The sequence below is a fragment of the Chenopodium quinoa genome, unplaced genomic scaffold (genome assembly GCF_001683475.1).
Source record: "Chenopodium quinoa cultivar QQ74 unplaced genomic scaffold, ASM168347v1, whole genome shotgun sequence".
In the NCBI taxonomy this organism is placed as follows: domain Eukaryota; kingdom Viridiplantae; phylum Streptophyta; class Magnoliopsida; order Caryophyllales; family Amaranthaceae; genus Chenopodium; species Chenopodium quinoa.
In genome coordinates this window covers 2,100,621-2,116,172 of record NW_018744290.1, presented here as the reverse complement: position 1 = coordinate 2,116,172, position 15,552 = coordinate 2,100,621, and the positions used below count along the sequence as shown (strand labels likewise).

Sequence of the window (15,552 nt, the reverse complement as noted above, 5' to 3'; positions counted from 1 at the left end):
TGATTATCTAATGACTTAACCAGGACAGGAAAATGAGGTGGAATTTAACACATTTATTGAAGGAGGATGTAGATATTTCAAAGACTCCAAGTGCAACAAAAAGATTCCCTAGTAAACAAACTAAGAGAGCAAGCACCAAAGAAAAACCTGTATCCCTTCAAGGACTAGAATTCGACGAGTATCGGCACATCAATGAAAACCCCAAAACATCATAGTCCCCAATCAAAGACCCCATTTCTCTTGGGCACAAGTTTTTAGGAGAGAAATTGTATCGAGGTATTGTTGATTAACATTGGAAAAAAAGATAGTGGGAGTAGTTTATTGTTTTCAAGGGAGGTGAGAGAAACTACAGTAGGGTTGGTGGGATTTTGCTGATTGAAAGTGAATAAAAAGTTAAAGTGGATAAGGGACTCCACAAATGGGGTTTTTAAATGGGACAAGAGTTTGAAATGGAGCCTTTAACCTGGGATGGAGGGAGTAGTATGCTAGCATGAGTTGTGAACCAAGTGTTAGTGTGAGGTTTTGAGGTTATTATTGTTTGTTTGATAATCTATTAATGTTTGATCATCCAGCATCTTGAAGCTGGGAGGGTATTTTTGGTGAAATGTATGAAGTGTTAGTGTGAGGTTTTGAGGTTATTATCTTTCACTCTTCACCTGCAGCTTCACAGCCACCTGTTTCATCATCCTTGCCACCCATTACTCTTCAGCCTTCATTGACTCTGCAGCGTCCATAGGGTGCTCCGTTTCTCCAACCTTACCCTCCACCAGCACCATCGCCTTTTCTTACACCCCCACAGTGCTAGCTGCTGCACCAACTCATGGACCTGTTATTGTAAGGGGGAAGAACATAATATACATTGGGTGGCATGGAGAAAGCTTAGTATACCAAAATGTAATGATAGGTTGGGTTTTCGGGAAGTTGCAGTCTTTATGACGCAATGCAGCTTGCCAAACAATGCTGGAGACTAATGTCAAACCCAAACCTTCTTGTTTCTCGTATTTTGAAAGTCAAGTACTTTTTATGATAGCTTCTTGAATGTCTAAGCTAGGAAGTAAACCTACTTATATTTGGAGAAGCATTTACAGTTGCATATAGGTGGTTGAGAAGGGTACCAAATGGATAATCGAGAATGGTAATTCGATAGATATATGGAACAATCCATGGATCAACAAACCCCTTTCTTTTGGAGTGATATCTTCACGAAGGGAGGGAAGCAATTTCTCCAAGGTGGCTGACTTAATTTGCCTTAAGTCAGGTAGTTGGAAAAAGAGTTTATTTCGTGGGAATTTTTTAGCATTTGAAGCTGATGAGATCTAAACATACCTCTGGTGTTAAGGGAGTTTGAAAATGTTTTAGCTTGGAGTTACACCAAGAATGAGAGGTACATTGTGAAGTCAGGCTATAAATGTATTCAATTTATTAGAGGAGTGGAGCAAGGGACAACAAGTTCCTCTTCTATGAATGATGTATGGTAAAAAATTTAGGACTTAGATGTTACTCCCAAAACTAAGATGTTTATCTGGAGATTGTGTAAAGGGGCATTGTCAACTATTTGGGGTTAAATTGCCGAATCGAAAATATTTCTCCTTGGTTTCTGTAGACATCTACTTTTGGCCTCCTGTCCCGCCGAACAGCGCAATGACAATAGCAAAACCAACTTCTCTAGACTCGGACAACGTGGAGCTCTTATGGACTAAGTGAGTATGAAAAGATGGACTGTGAATCCACAAAGCCTCAATGCAAACCTAGTAATTAAATGGAGCTAGCCCGAACCGCGATTGAGGCCCTGAAGATGTACATTTTCTAGCCCTAACGCGTGTACGGATCATGGCACTAATCAAAGCAACGCTTAAGGCCCAAAAGCCTTCTCGTTGTTTAAAATTGCGCGCAGCTCAAAAGACTGCGTGCGCCATGTCAGCGCAACCCTCGAGGATGCGCGTAGCAGGAAAGATAAAAATGGAAAAACGTGTGGATGAATCTGGACGATCTTGGCCAGCGCAACCCAGCATGTTGCGTGTGCCATCTGCGCACAATCCTGAGACTTGCGCACGATTGTTCAGCGCGACAAGCCCAGTTGCGCGCACATTTTCCTCCGCGACGCTTTTTCTGGAAAACCCTAGCTCTCCCCATCTATATAAACAGCCCATTCCCTCGTCATTTTTCATCAACAATCATTCACAACACCCCCTCTTCTCGGAGCATGGCAAAACCCCTCCAAACTTCTCTTCTCTCTTAATTCTTCTAGCCTTCCCACCGTCAAAAAACGCTTCCCGAACGCTATAAGAAACAAGAGCGAGCGAGAAAGACGAGAAAAAGTCCATAAGTAGGCGAAACGCTGCCCGAACGACGAGAATTGGTACGCAAACCTAAGCACTATTTAATTCTCTTTTCTTTCGTTCTTCGTTCTTCATTCTTCGTTCACCACCTAGTTTAGATTCATGTTTTAAATAACTTAATCGGAATTATTTGATCACTTAACATAAGATATTCCTTAATTTACATCACTTTCTTTTCAAGTAATCGGATTAAACAAGAATAACGACTTGGTACAATCTCGTGTTCCCTTCGTGTTAGTTGTAAATAAATGTACTAACCAGTAATTAGGAATCACGTTGCATATTTTGCCTAATTATGAAATTGTAAAACGAGAAGGGCTAGTAGAGGCCGCATTAGGGCTAGGATGATCGCTCTTAGTACGACATTCTAGTATCCTCGCTCTCGAACCCATCTCTGGTACGGTTCTACGGACTTTAGGTGGGCGATCCTTCCCTAAGGGTTGAAGGGAAACCCATGCCTTGTATTAAAATCCTCTTGCATAACCTGTTCGAAACACAGAACGGGGGACATGAGGTACGATGCAAACAGGGTTTCTGAGTTTTTCCCAAGAAAACTCCATGGCAACTCTCAACTTAGCTTCCATTAAAAAAAAGATTCACTCATCTCTATTCCATGTCTCCCAGTTAGTCCGAAATTCAAATCCGACATAAACAAATTCCCGACCTTTTTAAAGGAAGGTCGAGTATGAGGAGGTGGACCTGTCAGGGCATCCTTCTCATAGTTTCACCATGCAAGTATGAAGTAGAATATGATATTTGTTATGAACTGAGTACTAAGAGAAAATTAAGGGAAGGAATGATATGAACTTTTGATTGAAAATTTTGAAATTACATAAAGTAGTAAAGATATTCAAGATTTCAAGAGGCTTGATTCTATCCCAAAACTAAACTAAACACTCACTCAATATTTAACATAATGACATCTCTCTAATCATCTCTTATTTATAGCATTTCTTCCCAAACAAACTCCCTAACTTATTTTTACAAGTCATACATAACTAACTATAAAGATATTCTCTAGAATGCTCTTCCCCTCTAATATCAATTCATAGCATTATCGGGTGTGTGTGTTGTTTTTTGCATGGTTGCGGTTGAACCCGGCTTAGATTGAGCCAGATTGTGGGGTTCGTTTTAACTTACCTCCCCTTTTCTTTCGACTTGGGAAGTCGATTTAGAGGGGGTGAAGTGTGTGCTAATGAGTCGCCGTTCTAAACCACCTAAGGGTTCATTTTTTAAGTCAAATTCAGTTTTATTGACTTTTATCATGTTGTTTACCCACGGGGTACAAATTGTAATGACTTCATGTACCGGTCTAACAAACCTAGAGAGTGGATCCGGGATGAACCACTTACTTTGTTTTTTCCAAATCAAATAAAGGGTCGTTTTGACGGCATAGTTCGGATTTAAGTGAGTTAGGTTATCTAAACATGCATCTTTGGTGATCGCTTTGCATTAGACATAGTTTTGCATGAATTGAAAGCTTTGAAAAGGCATGCTTAGCACACAAACATGGTATAAGGCATGAAGTATAGCAAATAAGCATGAAAGCATATCAAGCAAGCATAAGCATGATATGAAAGCGATAAAGGGAGGGGGGTTTAATTAGTTACAACCCATAAATGAATCACCGGGACAAACCGGCTAGAATAAGGTGCATAAATTAAATAAGTGTAAAAAGATAAAAAGGTCTAGGCTTTGGCCTTAGAGAGGTGCAAAAAATATATGCTTAGCATGTTTAGGATGCTAAGGTGATGAGGAGTCCAAAAATGGAGTCTCTTTCACCTTATCCATGAGCAAAAATTAAGTTTGTTGGAAAACTTGTTGAAAGAGGATTTGGACATCACTAGTGGGCGAATTCAAGTGTGAAACCCCAAACTAGGAAATTCCCCTTGTGTAAAACTCCTAGTTGTGATTAGGAGTTGCTCCTAATCACAACATCCTTGGAGTAAAACCAAGTTTGAAAAGAGGAGTAGAAGTAGAGAAAGTAGTATAGAAAATGAGTAAAAATAATGGAAATTGAGTTCGGAGATCCTCGGGAATACCAGTTTAGGAGCGGCTTTCGACGAACCTTGTTGATGCTTGCTATGGTGCCCGGAATCCTTGATTTGGATGCTTGATTTGTGCTTGAATGTGCTTAGAAATGTGTTTAGAAGTGTTTTTGCTCTCGAAATTGCTCTCGGATTGCTGATTAAGGGTGCTGAAAATGCCCAAAAGTCTCTCTGAGGCTGGAAAACGGGGGGTATTTATAACCCCCCGGGGGAGGACACCTGTGTGGCACGCAGGGGCTTGCGTGGGAGGCAGACTTCCTGCGTGGCACGCAGGCTTTCTGCTCCTGCCACATGTCACACAATGGTGCTTCCCCCGGTGTTTTGGCCAATCCGAGACTAGATGCTGGATTTTGATGTCGGAATATCATGATTGCCACACAACTTTGACAGTTACGGACCCGAATCAGGATTTAGGCCCAAACCGACTCAATTCGGAGCTCGGTTTCAGGATTCCGACCCTCAGGACTCCGATATGACATTAGACACTCGCTAGAGACCCTAGAAAAGGACAAAATGACTCTCGAATGACTTAGACTCGGGATTAAAGCCTCGAGAAGGATTGAAAGGTGCTCAATTGGAATAAGGGATTGCTTAATTGAAATTTCAGAGGACTCGGGACTAGACCGGGGTGCTTTTTCGGAGGACTCGGAGGAGACCTAAATGCTATTTCAGAGGGGCTCGGAATGAGACCTAAAGATGTTCGGAGGACTCGGAATAAGCCCGAAGGATGTTTGGAGGACTCGGAATGAGCCTGAAGGATGTTCGGAAGACTCAGAATGAGCCCGAATGCTATTTGAAGGTTGAATGCTTATAGGAAAAGGTGCTTTTTGGAGATTTGGTGAGGAATGGATTCCGTGACACCAATTCAGCCATCTCCGCAGTTCGGACGAACCGTCCTACTCTGAATCGTCATAGGACCCCCATGGGGAGACACCGATTTAGGTGTCTACACCGGGCCTACGAACTTCCACCTTGTCCTCAAGGTGGATAGTAGTCGGCACTTAAGTCTCGACGTTGGCGATGATGAACTGCGTCCCACTTGTAATCACACTCAAAATCCAAAGGCTGCTTTAGCTTACCATGAAACTCCTCATCAGTGAGGTTTTGAATGTCCTTCAATAGCTTGGTTATGAAGAAATTATTCTTTGGGACTTAATTTTGGATGGAAGTTAAGAATATGATGGGTTTGATATTGGAAGCTGGGCGAAAAGATGGGTGGGAATAGTGGGCTTTAAGGGATTGGCGAATTGAAGGGTAGAAAAGTAGTACTTGGGAAAGATTGAGTGGAGAATTTGGTGTTTAATAATTAGGCTAAATTGATGTTGTGTTAGTTGGATTAGGTCGTCGAATAAGGGGATGGTGTTATTGGGGTGAAGAGTTGGGTAAAGAAAATTGAGCCTAAAGTCATTAAACCCATATGCTTGTCGCTTTCTTTTTACAAGAAAAAAATGCATATACATGAGCAGGCCCAATCAATTCATTTATCTCATCATATGGAAGTGGGTTGGTCAGCTGGCCTTCTTCTCCTTTGATTCCACATGATCCCAATTGTTTACCTTCATTAGTATTATCATCCTCAAGGTGTTTTCATATTTAGCTTCCTCTTCAAGCAAGCAAGATCTTCAGTCAAACTTCTTCTGTACGTACCACTTTCTGGATACTTCAAGAGCTCTTTCTTAACGCACTACAATTCACCGCTGGTCAGACCACCTTCGTCGATGGACCTTTGACCACCACCAAAGTCATACCCTCCGGCACCTCCTTACTCAAATATTGTTACAGTTGGAGCACCCAAGTGCTACCGAGCCTACTACCCGGTCTACTAGGAGATCTACAATCCAATAGATCACCTCGACCTCCGCTTATAAATCCACCTGCAAAATCTTCGTGCCTTCCACCAGAATTACCACCGACAACGCCAACTCGACCATCGCTAGTGTGACAGCCTTCGAAAACATAAAGAATGTCATGCAGAAGACCACCATTAGTTTCGCCGGCGAGACCACTTTGTCCTTTGTCGGTATAACCCATATTTCACGTGCCACTAACTGTTCAGAATGTCACGCAAGCCTCTTGGCGTTGCTACTCCATTAATTTGGGTATCTCATGGAGCTTTGAATGCACTTGGCCAGAATTGAGCAGCAGCGTCAGCGCCAGTTGCTGAAGAGGTACCTCTTGATCTCCGATGAGGGTCAACAAACTTTGTACCACCTGTGGTTGTGTTCTCTTACATCCTTTCCTCTTCAATATCTTTTCAAAGTTGCTTCAACTCCTCCTTTATCGGACAGGGAGAGCTTCATCAATTATTCTAGTTATCATCATCTTTGCACAACTGATACAAAGTCAAGGACATCATGACTCAACCAATGGGAAACTGATTATTCGGCATAACAAACTTTTCTTATTTTATCATCAATACTTTTGTTAGTTTAGCATACCAAATCAATAGTCTGTTTAAATATCAAAAATAAGAACAAAATAAGAAAAATTGACTGATTAATTTGAGTACATAACATTAGAAGACACTTGTTCTTCAAAAAAATGAGTAATTGAGTAGAAAACTGTCACAATGGTTCATATACGATATACCCCTCATCGTCTACTCTTTCTCCTAATCCCAACAAGGCGAAAAACTCCTCACCATCACCTTAACTTCAAGAACAAGACCCTCGCTTCTTCCCTTTGTGTCTTCTTGCAACTTCTTATCGGGATAAACAGATAAAATCAAAGGAGAGAACAGGAAAGTCCTCTCATCTAATTGACATCATATTTATATCCAGATATTAATGATAACGTGACATCTTCGTTTGGCAACTAAAACTAAAGATTCACCAAATTATCACAAAGATTGAAGTACAAAGAGAGAGGATATACTAGTCTTATCAAGGGCAGGGTTGGCTGCCAACCCATTCCCTTTCTCCAGTATTCTCCAAACATCAACAGCATCAGATAACTCACAAGAGTAGAACATCAAGAGACCTTTCACCGGAGAACATTGACAAGGGATTTTGTGGAAAACTACAGAAAAAAAATAACGCAAGGGGGAAAAAACCAAAAACCATCATTTTCTCCTAACCTTAGGCTGAAACCAACAAAAACAGCCCTGTCTACAAGCTACAAAGTCATTAGAAGTATTTTATCAATGCTGGCGTCATATTATGTTTTACGTATAAATGTTCTTATGCCTGACAACAAATTTCATATACCAGAGAATGATTCTTTTACTGTCCACCGGGTCCTTCTATCAACCGTTCCCCTAATATTGCAACAATTACCATTTTAGGAAGTTTTGCAAATATTGCAACATTTCCTTGTGCGCACATGGTTTCTCTCTATCTCTCCCTTTAAAATATGGGTCTTTATTTCTATGTTTCTCTATCTCTTTCCTCATCTTGATATCTGTGCAAGTTTTGCATATTGCAATATTAGGGGAACAGAGGAAACTATGTTACTTGGACTCAAACATGTGTGTGACACTTGGACACTATACTTTTAGTTCAAATCATGGAATTTTTCACAATGTAGCCGAGTCAGATGCCGTTGCAGACATGGGTACTGAGACCAAGTAACATAGGATCTGCATAAAGATGATACAAGTGTTATTACATTTAGTCTGGCCACAAAACTTAATTTGTCAAGGCACCGTTAATTGGTACCTATTTCCATCAAGATCTCCCTATATATATCCACCAACACCATATGTTGGACAACAAATTCAAAAACAACCACCCTACGAATTTCCCCATCCACACTTAGAGATCCCATATTCACTTGGTTTCTTCCAAATATGATGGATTCAAGACTACTACATCTTATCTCTGCTAATAGCTTTATCAATCTCTAACCTCCACATGAGCTTTGCAGGCGGGCATCTTCTACAACTCCCTCAAATACCAGGAGTTCCAGCCCAACCTCAAGGTACATTACCACCACTGCTGCCAATGATCCCAAAGTTCCCACAAACAAATGTTCCACCATTGTCAGACAATTTTTCTAACCTTCCCAAGCCCACGACCTTGCCACCACTGCCCACCATTCCTTTGCCTACATTGCCACCATTGCCTAAGCCTTCTCCACTGCTGCCAACAATCCCAAAGCTACCAAAATCAAATTTGCCACCATTGCCAACAATTTTTCCTAATCTGCCCAAGCCCATAATCCTACCATCTCTGCCTGCTAATCTTCTGACTACACTGCAAAATATCCCAAGTCTACCAAATCCATCAAGCCCTACCACCCCCTGCTTTGCCAAAGGCGAACTTCCCGCTACTTCCATGAATGCCCTCTGTCCCTAATGTTACATTACCTCCTCATGACTATGCCAAGTTACTTATTGCTTCAACCACCACTCCAAATATCCCTTCCATTGCTGCACATCCATTCAATTAATTATTCAAGCTATCACTACCTATCCTAAATTATACTCAGCTATTGGAATTCTATAAAGTCTTTTGTTTCATATCTAGTTTTCATTGTTTGGTTTTAGCTTTTCAGTTGGAAGTTGCAGAGTAAGTAGATGATCATATCTGTGGTAGTTCTAAGTGAGGATTTTCACCAGTAATGGTTCATAGTTGCTGGTTCCGACCTATCACAAGGATTTGTTCATTACATCACACAAGTATGTACTAATAAAAAAATAAAAAATAAATAAAATAAAAAAACTCCCTTCGCCCACCAATAAGTGAAAAAAGTCCCTTTTGTGGCTGTTTCGAAATGACTGAAACATGACATTCTTATTTAGTAGTTGACTAGTTGTTCTCTATCTCTATCCTCATCAAATGGGATATTCCCATTCTCTCTCTCTCTCTCTCTCTCTCTCTCTCTCTCTCTCTCTCTCCCCTCATTGCACAGGTCTCCTTAATAAGCGTGCTATGCCCAAATTTCCAATTTTTCACTAATTAAGTTATTAATGGAAAGAGGGGGTACATACTATTTCATGATTTGCAAGAGTTGGTGTAATGATAGATTTAATTCAACAGACTTTGCATCTAATGCAAGAAAATTAATCTGATGAACAAACAGGACAGAGGCGTGAAAATTACAAATGGGACAGATAAACTTTGTCACAATTCATAAAGAGTTCACTTATAAGTAATTAAGCTACAAGAAACATGCAAATTGGGCCACCCCACTTCAAGGGATACCTACAAAAACTGCTCATAAGCACACAACTTTTACGATATATAGATCTAACAAGACTCATTTATGATCTAAATAACTCACATGGACACTGGCAACAAAAGGTCTTTTGGGGATAACCTTAAGTCTGCTAAGGACATCAATTGTGAATCTCTTGAATCTAGTGTAGATGATGGTTCCCATGAAAAGTGCCAACATGGACCGGTATAATTTTAATCCGTTGTCCTCGAAGGTAAGCAAGTTAAATTTCCTTACACTGAAAGGGGTTCTCCATCCCTATGGCCTTCACAAACAGCAACCAACATTGATTATTATGCCTTCCACAATCACACAAGCCAGTTTATGGCGCAAACTCCACAATCAAAGTAGCCATTTTGTTGCCCAAACTTCCACAATCAAAGTAGCCATTTTGTGGCACAAATTACCAGTAACTAAGTAATCGAATTGCCATATCAGCAGAGCCTTCTGTTGACCACCTCCGTACCAATAACTAACGGTCAATTGCTACCCTTTCTATGAGCGTAATACTATTTCTAGATGATTCATAGTTAAAATCTAAATCACATTTATTAGGCTTGTGGGTTGCAATGCTCCTACGCCGTTATGTTTAGCCATAGTTTAGTTCATCTTGTATGAGAAAGCTATAGAGTGTACTAAGAAAGACTATTGTTCTTATTTCTATTTCTAAGAGTGTACGCTGTATAGCTCCACTCAACTTTACTTACGCTATAGTAGCCCATCAAATCCAGAATGGCCATTAAATAGTGAGGGAACCAACAAAGAAGAGACACATAAAGGCAGGGAATGGGTAGTAAATTTTATTCATGTCAAATGTAAATGTATGTACAAGAAAATCATGGTAAAGTGTGTAAAAAAAATCAAATAAATATATATAGCAACCTAGTACATACCAACTTGTAGATGCTTGTGGCAAAATAGAACATTGATGCTTGATGGCTGTTTTGCAACTCATGCTGAAGGAGAATTGTGACAGAACCAGCAATCTCTGGTCAGGCATAAAATGGCAATGCAATTTTCAACTTTGTCATTCAATGCTTGATAAATACAATATCTCTGCCACAGCTAGATTTAATAGCATCTTCTAGACTGTCAGCTTTATCGAAATCAACCTTAAAAGTCACCATTGTTGTATCATCTTTACCGGTTTCATAATCTTGCTTGACATCTGCTGCTTGAAAGGATTGGAGCTGTTAAAACAAAGAATGGGTCTTGTATTATCCATAATACAGCATTAGAAATTAGTTAAATAACAGATCATATAACAGATTAAGGGCCAATATTAACTTTAAAAAAACACAAATTACAACGAAACAATGTATGCCCTGAATGTTACATGGGAAATCTCCCCAAAATGAAGAGAGAACCACAGGCCAATCATCACTACATCATCTTATGACTTTTTATCATATACAAACTCTGAACAGATATGCTTGCTCATCCAACTCATACATGTTCTCTTAATATATAAAAATTTTAAACCTTGCTAAATGATGTAATCAGTGAATATCAGACGCTCTAGGAAGTTATCATACATTTATATAAAAAGTGCTCCCTATATTGTGCTCCGTCTAGGCATTCAGTTCCAACAGAGAACAGTCTTCTGCTTTTTCTTCATCTTCTCGCTCAATGACACAAACTCCCTCACAACATAAGAAGACTAACAGCTCACTTAAGCATTGTTCTCCTAACTTACTTTTGTTTACTCAACTTATTTTTGCTTAACTTATTTTTGTTGAACTAACTTATTTTTGCTTAACTTATGTTGAAGATGACAAAACATTAGTTGTATCCCTTCCGTATTCGAGTAGTTCACAGCCCACATACCTAAACTATGCGTGCATCCCTTTTATAAAAGGTTACTCCACAAATTCTAGATATCCCTCTGAACATAATATTAAGCAAGATAAATTTAATAAGCCAGACCTTTACACATTCATATACTTTCAACATTTTTAGCAAAATGCAATAAAGCTATAATTTTACAAGAAACATATGAAAGTACTATTAAGTGACGAAAAAGTATCAAAGATAAAAATAGTGCATGCTCCGTAATAGTCAATTTGGATTAATCCCATCAAAAATTAACAATAATAATGAAATGGGACATAATACTGCAAGTAAAGCTAACCTGATGGTACAGAAGCCCCAGAAGATCAAAGGAAACCTCTACGCCCATAGGAACCTACAGATAGTACAAGATTTAGATAAAAGTGTCAGGAAAGTAGATGCATTATAACATCGCCCAGTCTCATCTCAGATTTAGTTCCTTATAGGTCTAATAAAGTCCGAAAAGAAAAAACAAATTAAGAAGCTCATTACTTTTGATTTAACTAAACGAATTGGTGCATTTCTCAGACATTCAGACGTGACCCCACTGTAAGCTCTAACAAGCCCTCCAGTACCTAGTTTGATACCGCCAAAATACCTGTTATTTCATTAAAAGAAACAAGCTAAGGGGTGGAACTACATGCATGATATATCATTGGAAAGCCACCAACAACCAAAACCACTAGTAGTGTACATACTTATCCACAAAGAAGCATAATTACCGGATTACAACTACCATAACTCTATCAACACCCGAAGTATCAATCGCTGAATATATAGGTTTGCCAGCAGTGCCAGATGGTTCACCATCATCATTTGATCGATACTGATCCCCAATCTATAAATATAACAGCAATAATTACATAACTTAGCTTTTGCAATGAGGAAAATTGTGGTACATATATCAAGCATATACCAATGGATGAATGGCAAGGTGGACGGGTTATCATAGCAATTGCTAAATTTTACTACTAAATCTACATTTTTATTCTCTTTATTTCTTAGGTAATAAATAAGTATCATGTTCTCCATTGTATGATCTAATTTGCATCGAATTTAACTCTTTAAAGAGGCAAATGAACAGCAACCAATTATTAATCCCAGCATATACCATTCAATTTGAGCTTCATACATGCACAAATTAACAACAACAACAACAAAATCAACATTTCTATCTGATTAAGTACCTTATAAGCCCAGCAATTGTGAGTAGCACGATTATCACGCACCTAAACCACAGAAATCAAAATCAAACCAGCATAAATTCACAACCCTAATACAAACCAATCAAACCCTAGAATTCAACTCTTAACAAAAAACAGTAATCAAATCAAAATTAAGTAAGAAGAACCTCGGATAGAAAGGAATGAGCAGATTGTTCACTGTAAACAGGAGCAGCAATGGCAATAAATTTGCTCTTCTTAATCTCTTTCTCAAACGTCATCCTCTCTGCAAGTGTTGTAAAAGCTCCGCCATCGCCGCCGCTTTTTCCGGCGATTGCCATGGTAGACTTTGTTCTTCGTGTAAAAGCTGATGAAATCGAAAGAGAGAGAAAGAGAGCAGAAATTCGAGGATTATTCGCAAAATTGGTGAGGTTGAATTTGCAACGATGATGATGGTAATGAAATGAGAGTGTGGAATTTGCCGGAATTTTGTGAACATGCATTGGATTTGAATAATCTGGGAATAAGTATAGTTTTTATTTGATTCTGCTGATAGTGCTGTTTTGATGGACGAGGACCTTCTTGTGGTTCAGCACTTGGCTTGTTCGTGCTTAACGGAACTTGAAGAGTTTTATCCTGGTGTATTACAAATTGATTGTAATCACAAATCACAATAGACTTATCGATAGGTTATAAAGTCCCAACAATGAAATTGGTTCAATCTTCAATCATATAATTATGTCTAATCCGAATTTGTAGTTACTGAGAGAAAATCTAAACTCGACTCGACTTGTTTTGACCCAATATTCATATTTTGTAATAACATTACCGTTTACCTTATTAGAGATAGTTTATTAACACGACCTGTGATGTAACTCGAACCCTACCATTTAACCTGAGTTGACAAATTCGGCTACAATATATGGTTCCAATCTTTACCTTGACATCTTAGATACATATAAATTGATTTGAAACCATGATTAGGTTACCAATAGGTTTACAGGTTATAAAGTCCCAAATGATATTGGTTCAATTATATGGCTATTTCAAAATGTTAACTTGAAATTTCAAAGTCAGATGTCAGAAATGTTTAAGGTTACTAAACCCACCCGTAAGTCCATAACCATTGTTGATGCATGAGTTACACACTTACACTGTTACACTCAACACACTCCCTTGTTGATTTTGGATTTCACAACGTTACACAGTGAAAGCGTTTCCAAAATGAAATGATTGTTGTCAACGTTCAGCCCGCTGAACAATTACACCCTAACATGGGCTACCCAACGTTGGCCTTGATCCAAAATTATAATGGACAAATACAGAATGAGGCCCATACTTCAGGCCTTTGTTCTAGATCCAGCTCGTAGAACTAAACACAGTTTAGCGCTTCATTGTACAAAATCAAAAGATTTTTTTTTTTTTTTTCATTTCAATGACCCCAATCAAATAATAATGAAAAGATAATATTAAAAGGACGAAAATAATTGAAAAGACCTTACGATGAGTAAAATCATTAATTCATAATCATAACATTTGACATTTAATTCTTTTTTAAAATGAATTAAAATAAAGTGTGCATTAAATTAAAGAAAAAAGGTGGAAAAAAAGGAATTTGAAAAAGGGATTATCACGGAATAAAATGAATTTGGAAGTATATGCAAATGTCAAAGCATATAAAAATAAGGAATAATTACCTCTTGTTAGAAAATGGAAATCATGTTGTTGTAAGTCATAATGGCAAACAATGTAATAATGGCAATGACTTTTTATGGCAAAATTGTAAAAATTAGTTAGTAGGGTCCACATATCTTATAACCCTAATTATGTCTAAAACCAATGTGACATTGTTTAAGGGGTTGGATTTCGAGAATTTCATTGTTTGTCCCCAATCATTTTTGCGGACCCCTCTACCTCCCTTAGTTGGTTTTCAACTTTCAATTGTTGTGCAATTATTTTGACTTATAGTAAAGCTATTTTTTTAAAAAATTATTGTACTCATTAAAAAGGGAATTAGGAGAAAAAATAAACATACCAACCGAAAACCAGCCGCCAAAAAAGTGCAAATTTCACAAAATTTCTATTTAGCCGTTAAGTTTAATTGGAAAGTAATCAAGACAAGTACTCATAATACAAATCGACTTATTCATTAGGAAAATTAACTTAAAATAATATCAACTATCAACGATCTGTCAAAATAATACGAACTCAACTATCTGCTATTAGCGGTACCACCTTTTGTACTATATGTGCAAAATAATACAAACTCAACTATTTGCTATTAGTGGTACCACCTTTTGTACTATGTGTGCAAAATAGTACGCTGGTTACCTAAAAAGTATTTCGAGTAATATTCCGTATATAAATTAATTATTATTTTATTTTATTTTATTAATTTTCTGTTTTTCTTTTCTAAATACATATAATTGTTAACAATTTCCTTTACAATCCAAATTAATAATGCCCCACCCCTTTGTTAGGCTTTTTTTTTTTTAATTGTCAATGTGTTTAAATATTCTTTTCAAAATACCTGTAGTAATTTCTACTATAATCACACAATAGTAAACAGGATATTTAAATGTATTATTATGTTAATATATATAACTAGTTTTGCCTTAGAAAAAATGTTGATATTATTAGTTTCAAAAATCCAAAATTTCCCCACATTCACCAATCCCCCCCCCCCACCCAAAAAAAAAAAAAATTACTTACAAAGGGGTGGGGCATTATTAATTTGGATTGTACTGTAAAGAGATTTTTAACATAATACTTCGTATGTATTTTGAAAAGAAAACAGAAAATTAATAACAAAACATAATAATAATAATAAATATAGACGGAATATTTCTCGCGATACTTTTTCGGTGACCAACATACTATTTTCCACATATAGTACAAAAGGTGATACCACTAAAAGCAAATAGTTGAGTTCGTATTATTTTGCACATACCGTTGATAATTGGTATTATTTTAAGCCAATTTTCTTATTCATTATGGTATGTTAAGAAAACTTCA

General features: G+C 37.9%; 1 protein-coding gene across 1 annotated transcript; it reads right to left on the bottom strand.

The window, feature by feature from the left end:
* Positions 1-10,322: 10,322 nt before the first annotated feature.
* Positions 10,323-13,186, bottom strand: LOC110695229 (IMPACT family member in pol 5'region). Its single transcript, XM_021872464.1, has 6 exons — positions 12,726-13,186; positions 12,562-12,603; positions 12,097-12,212; positions 11,867-11,972; positions 11,676-11,729; positions 10,323-10,734 (listed from the first exon to the last, which is right to left on the bottom strand). The coding sequence occupies exons 1-6, from the start codon at positions 13,038-13,040 to the stop codon at positions 10,576-10,578; spliced, it is 792 nt and encodes a 263-aa protein (XP_021728156.1). The 5' UTR covers positions 13,041-13,186; the 3' UTR covers positions 10,323-10,575.
* Positions 13,187-15,552: the final 2,366 nt, after the last annotated feature.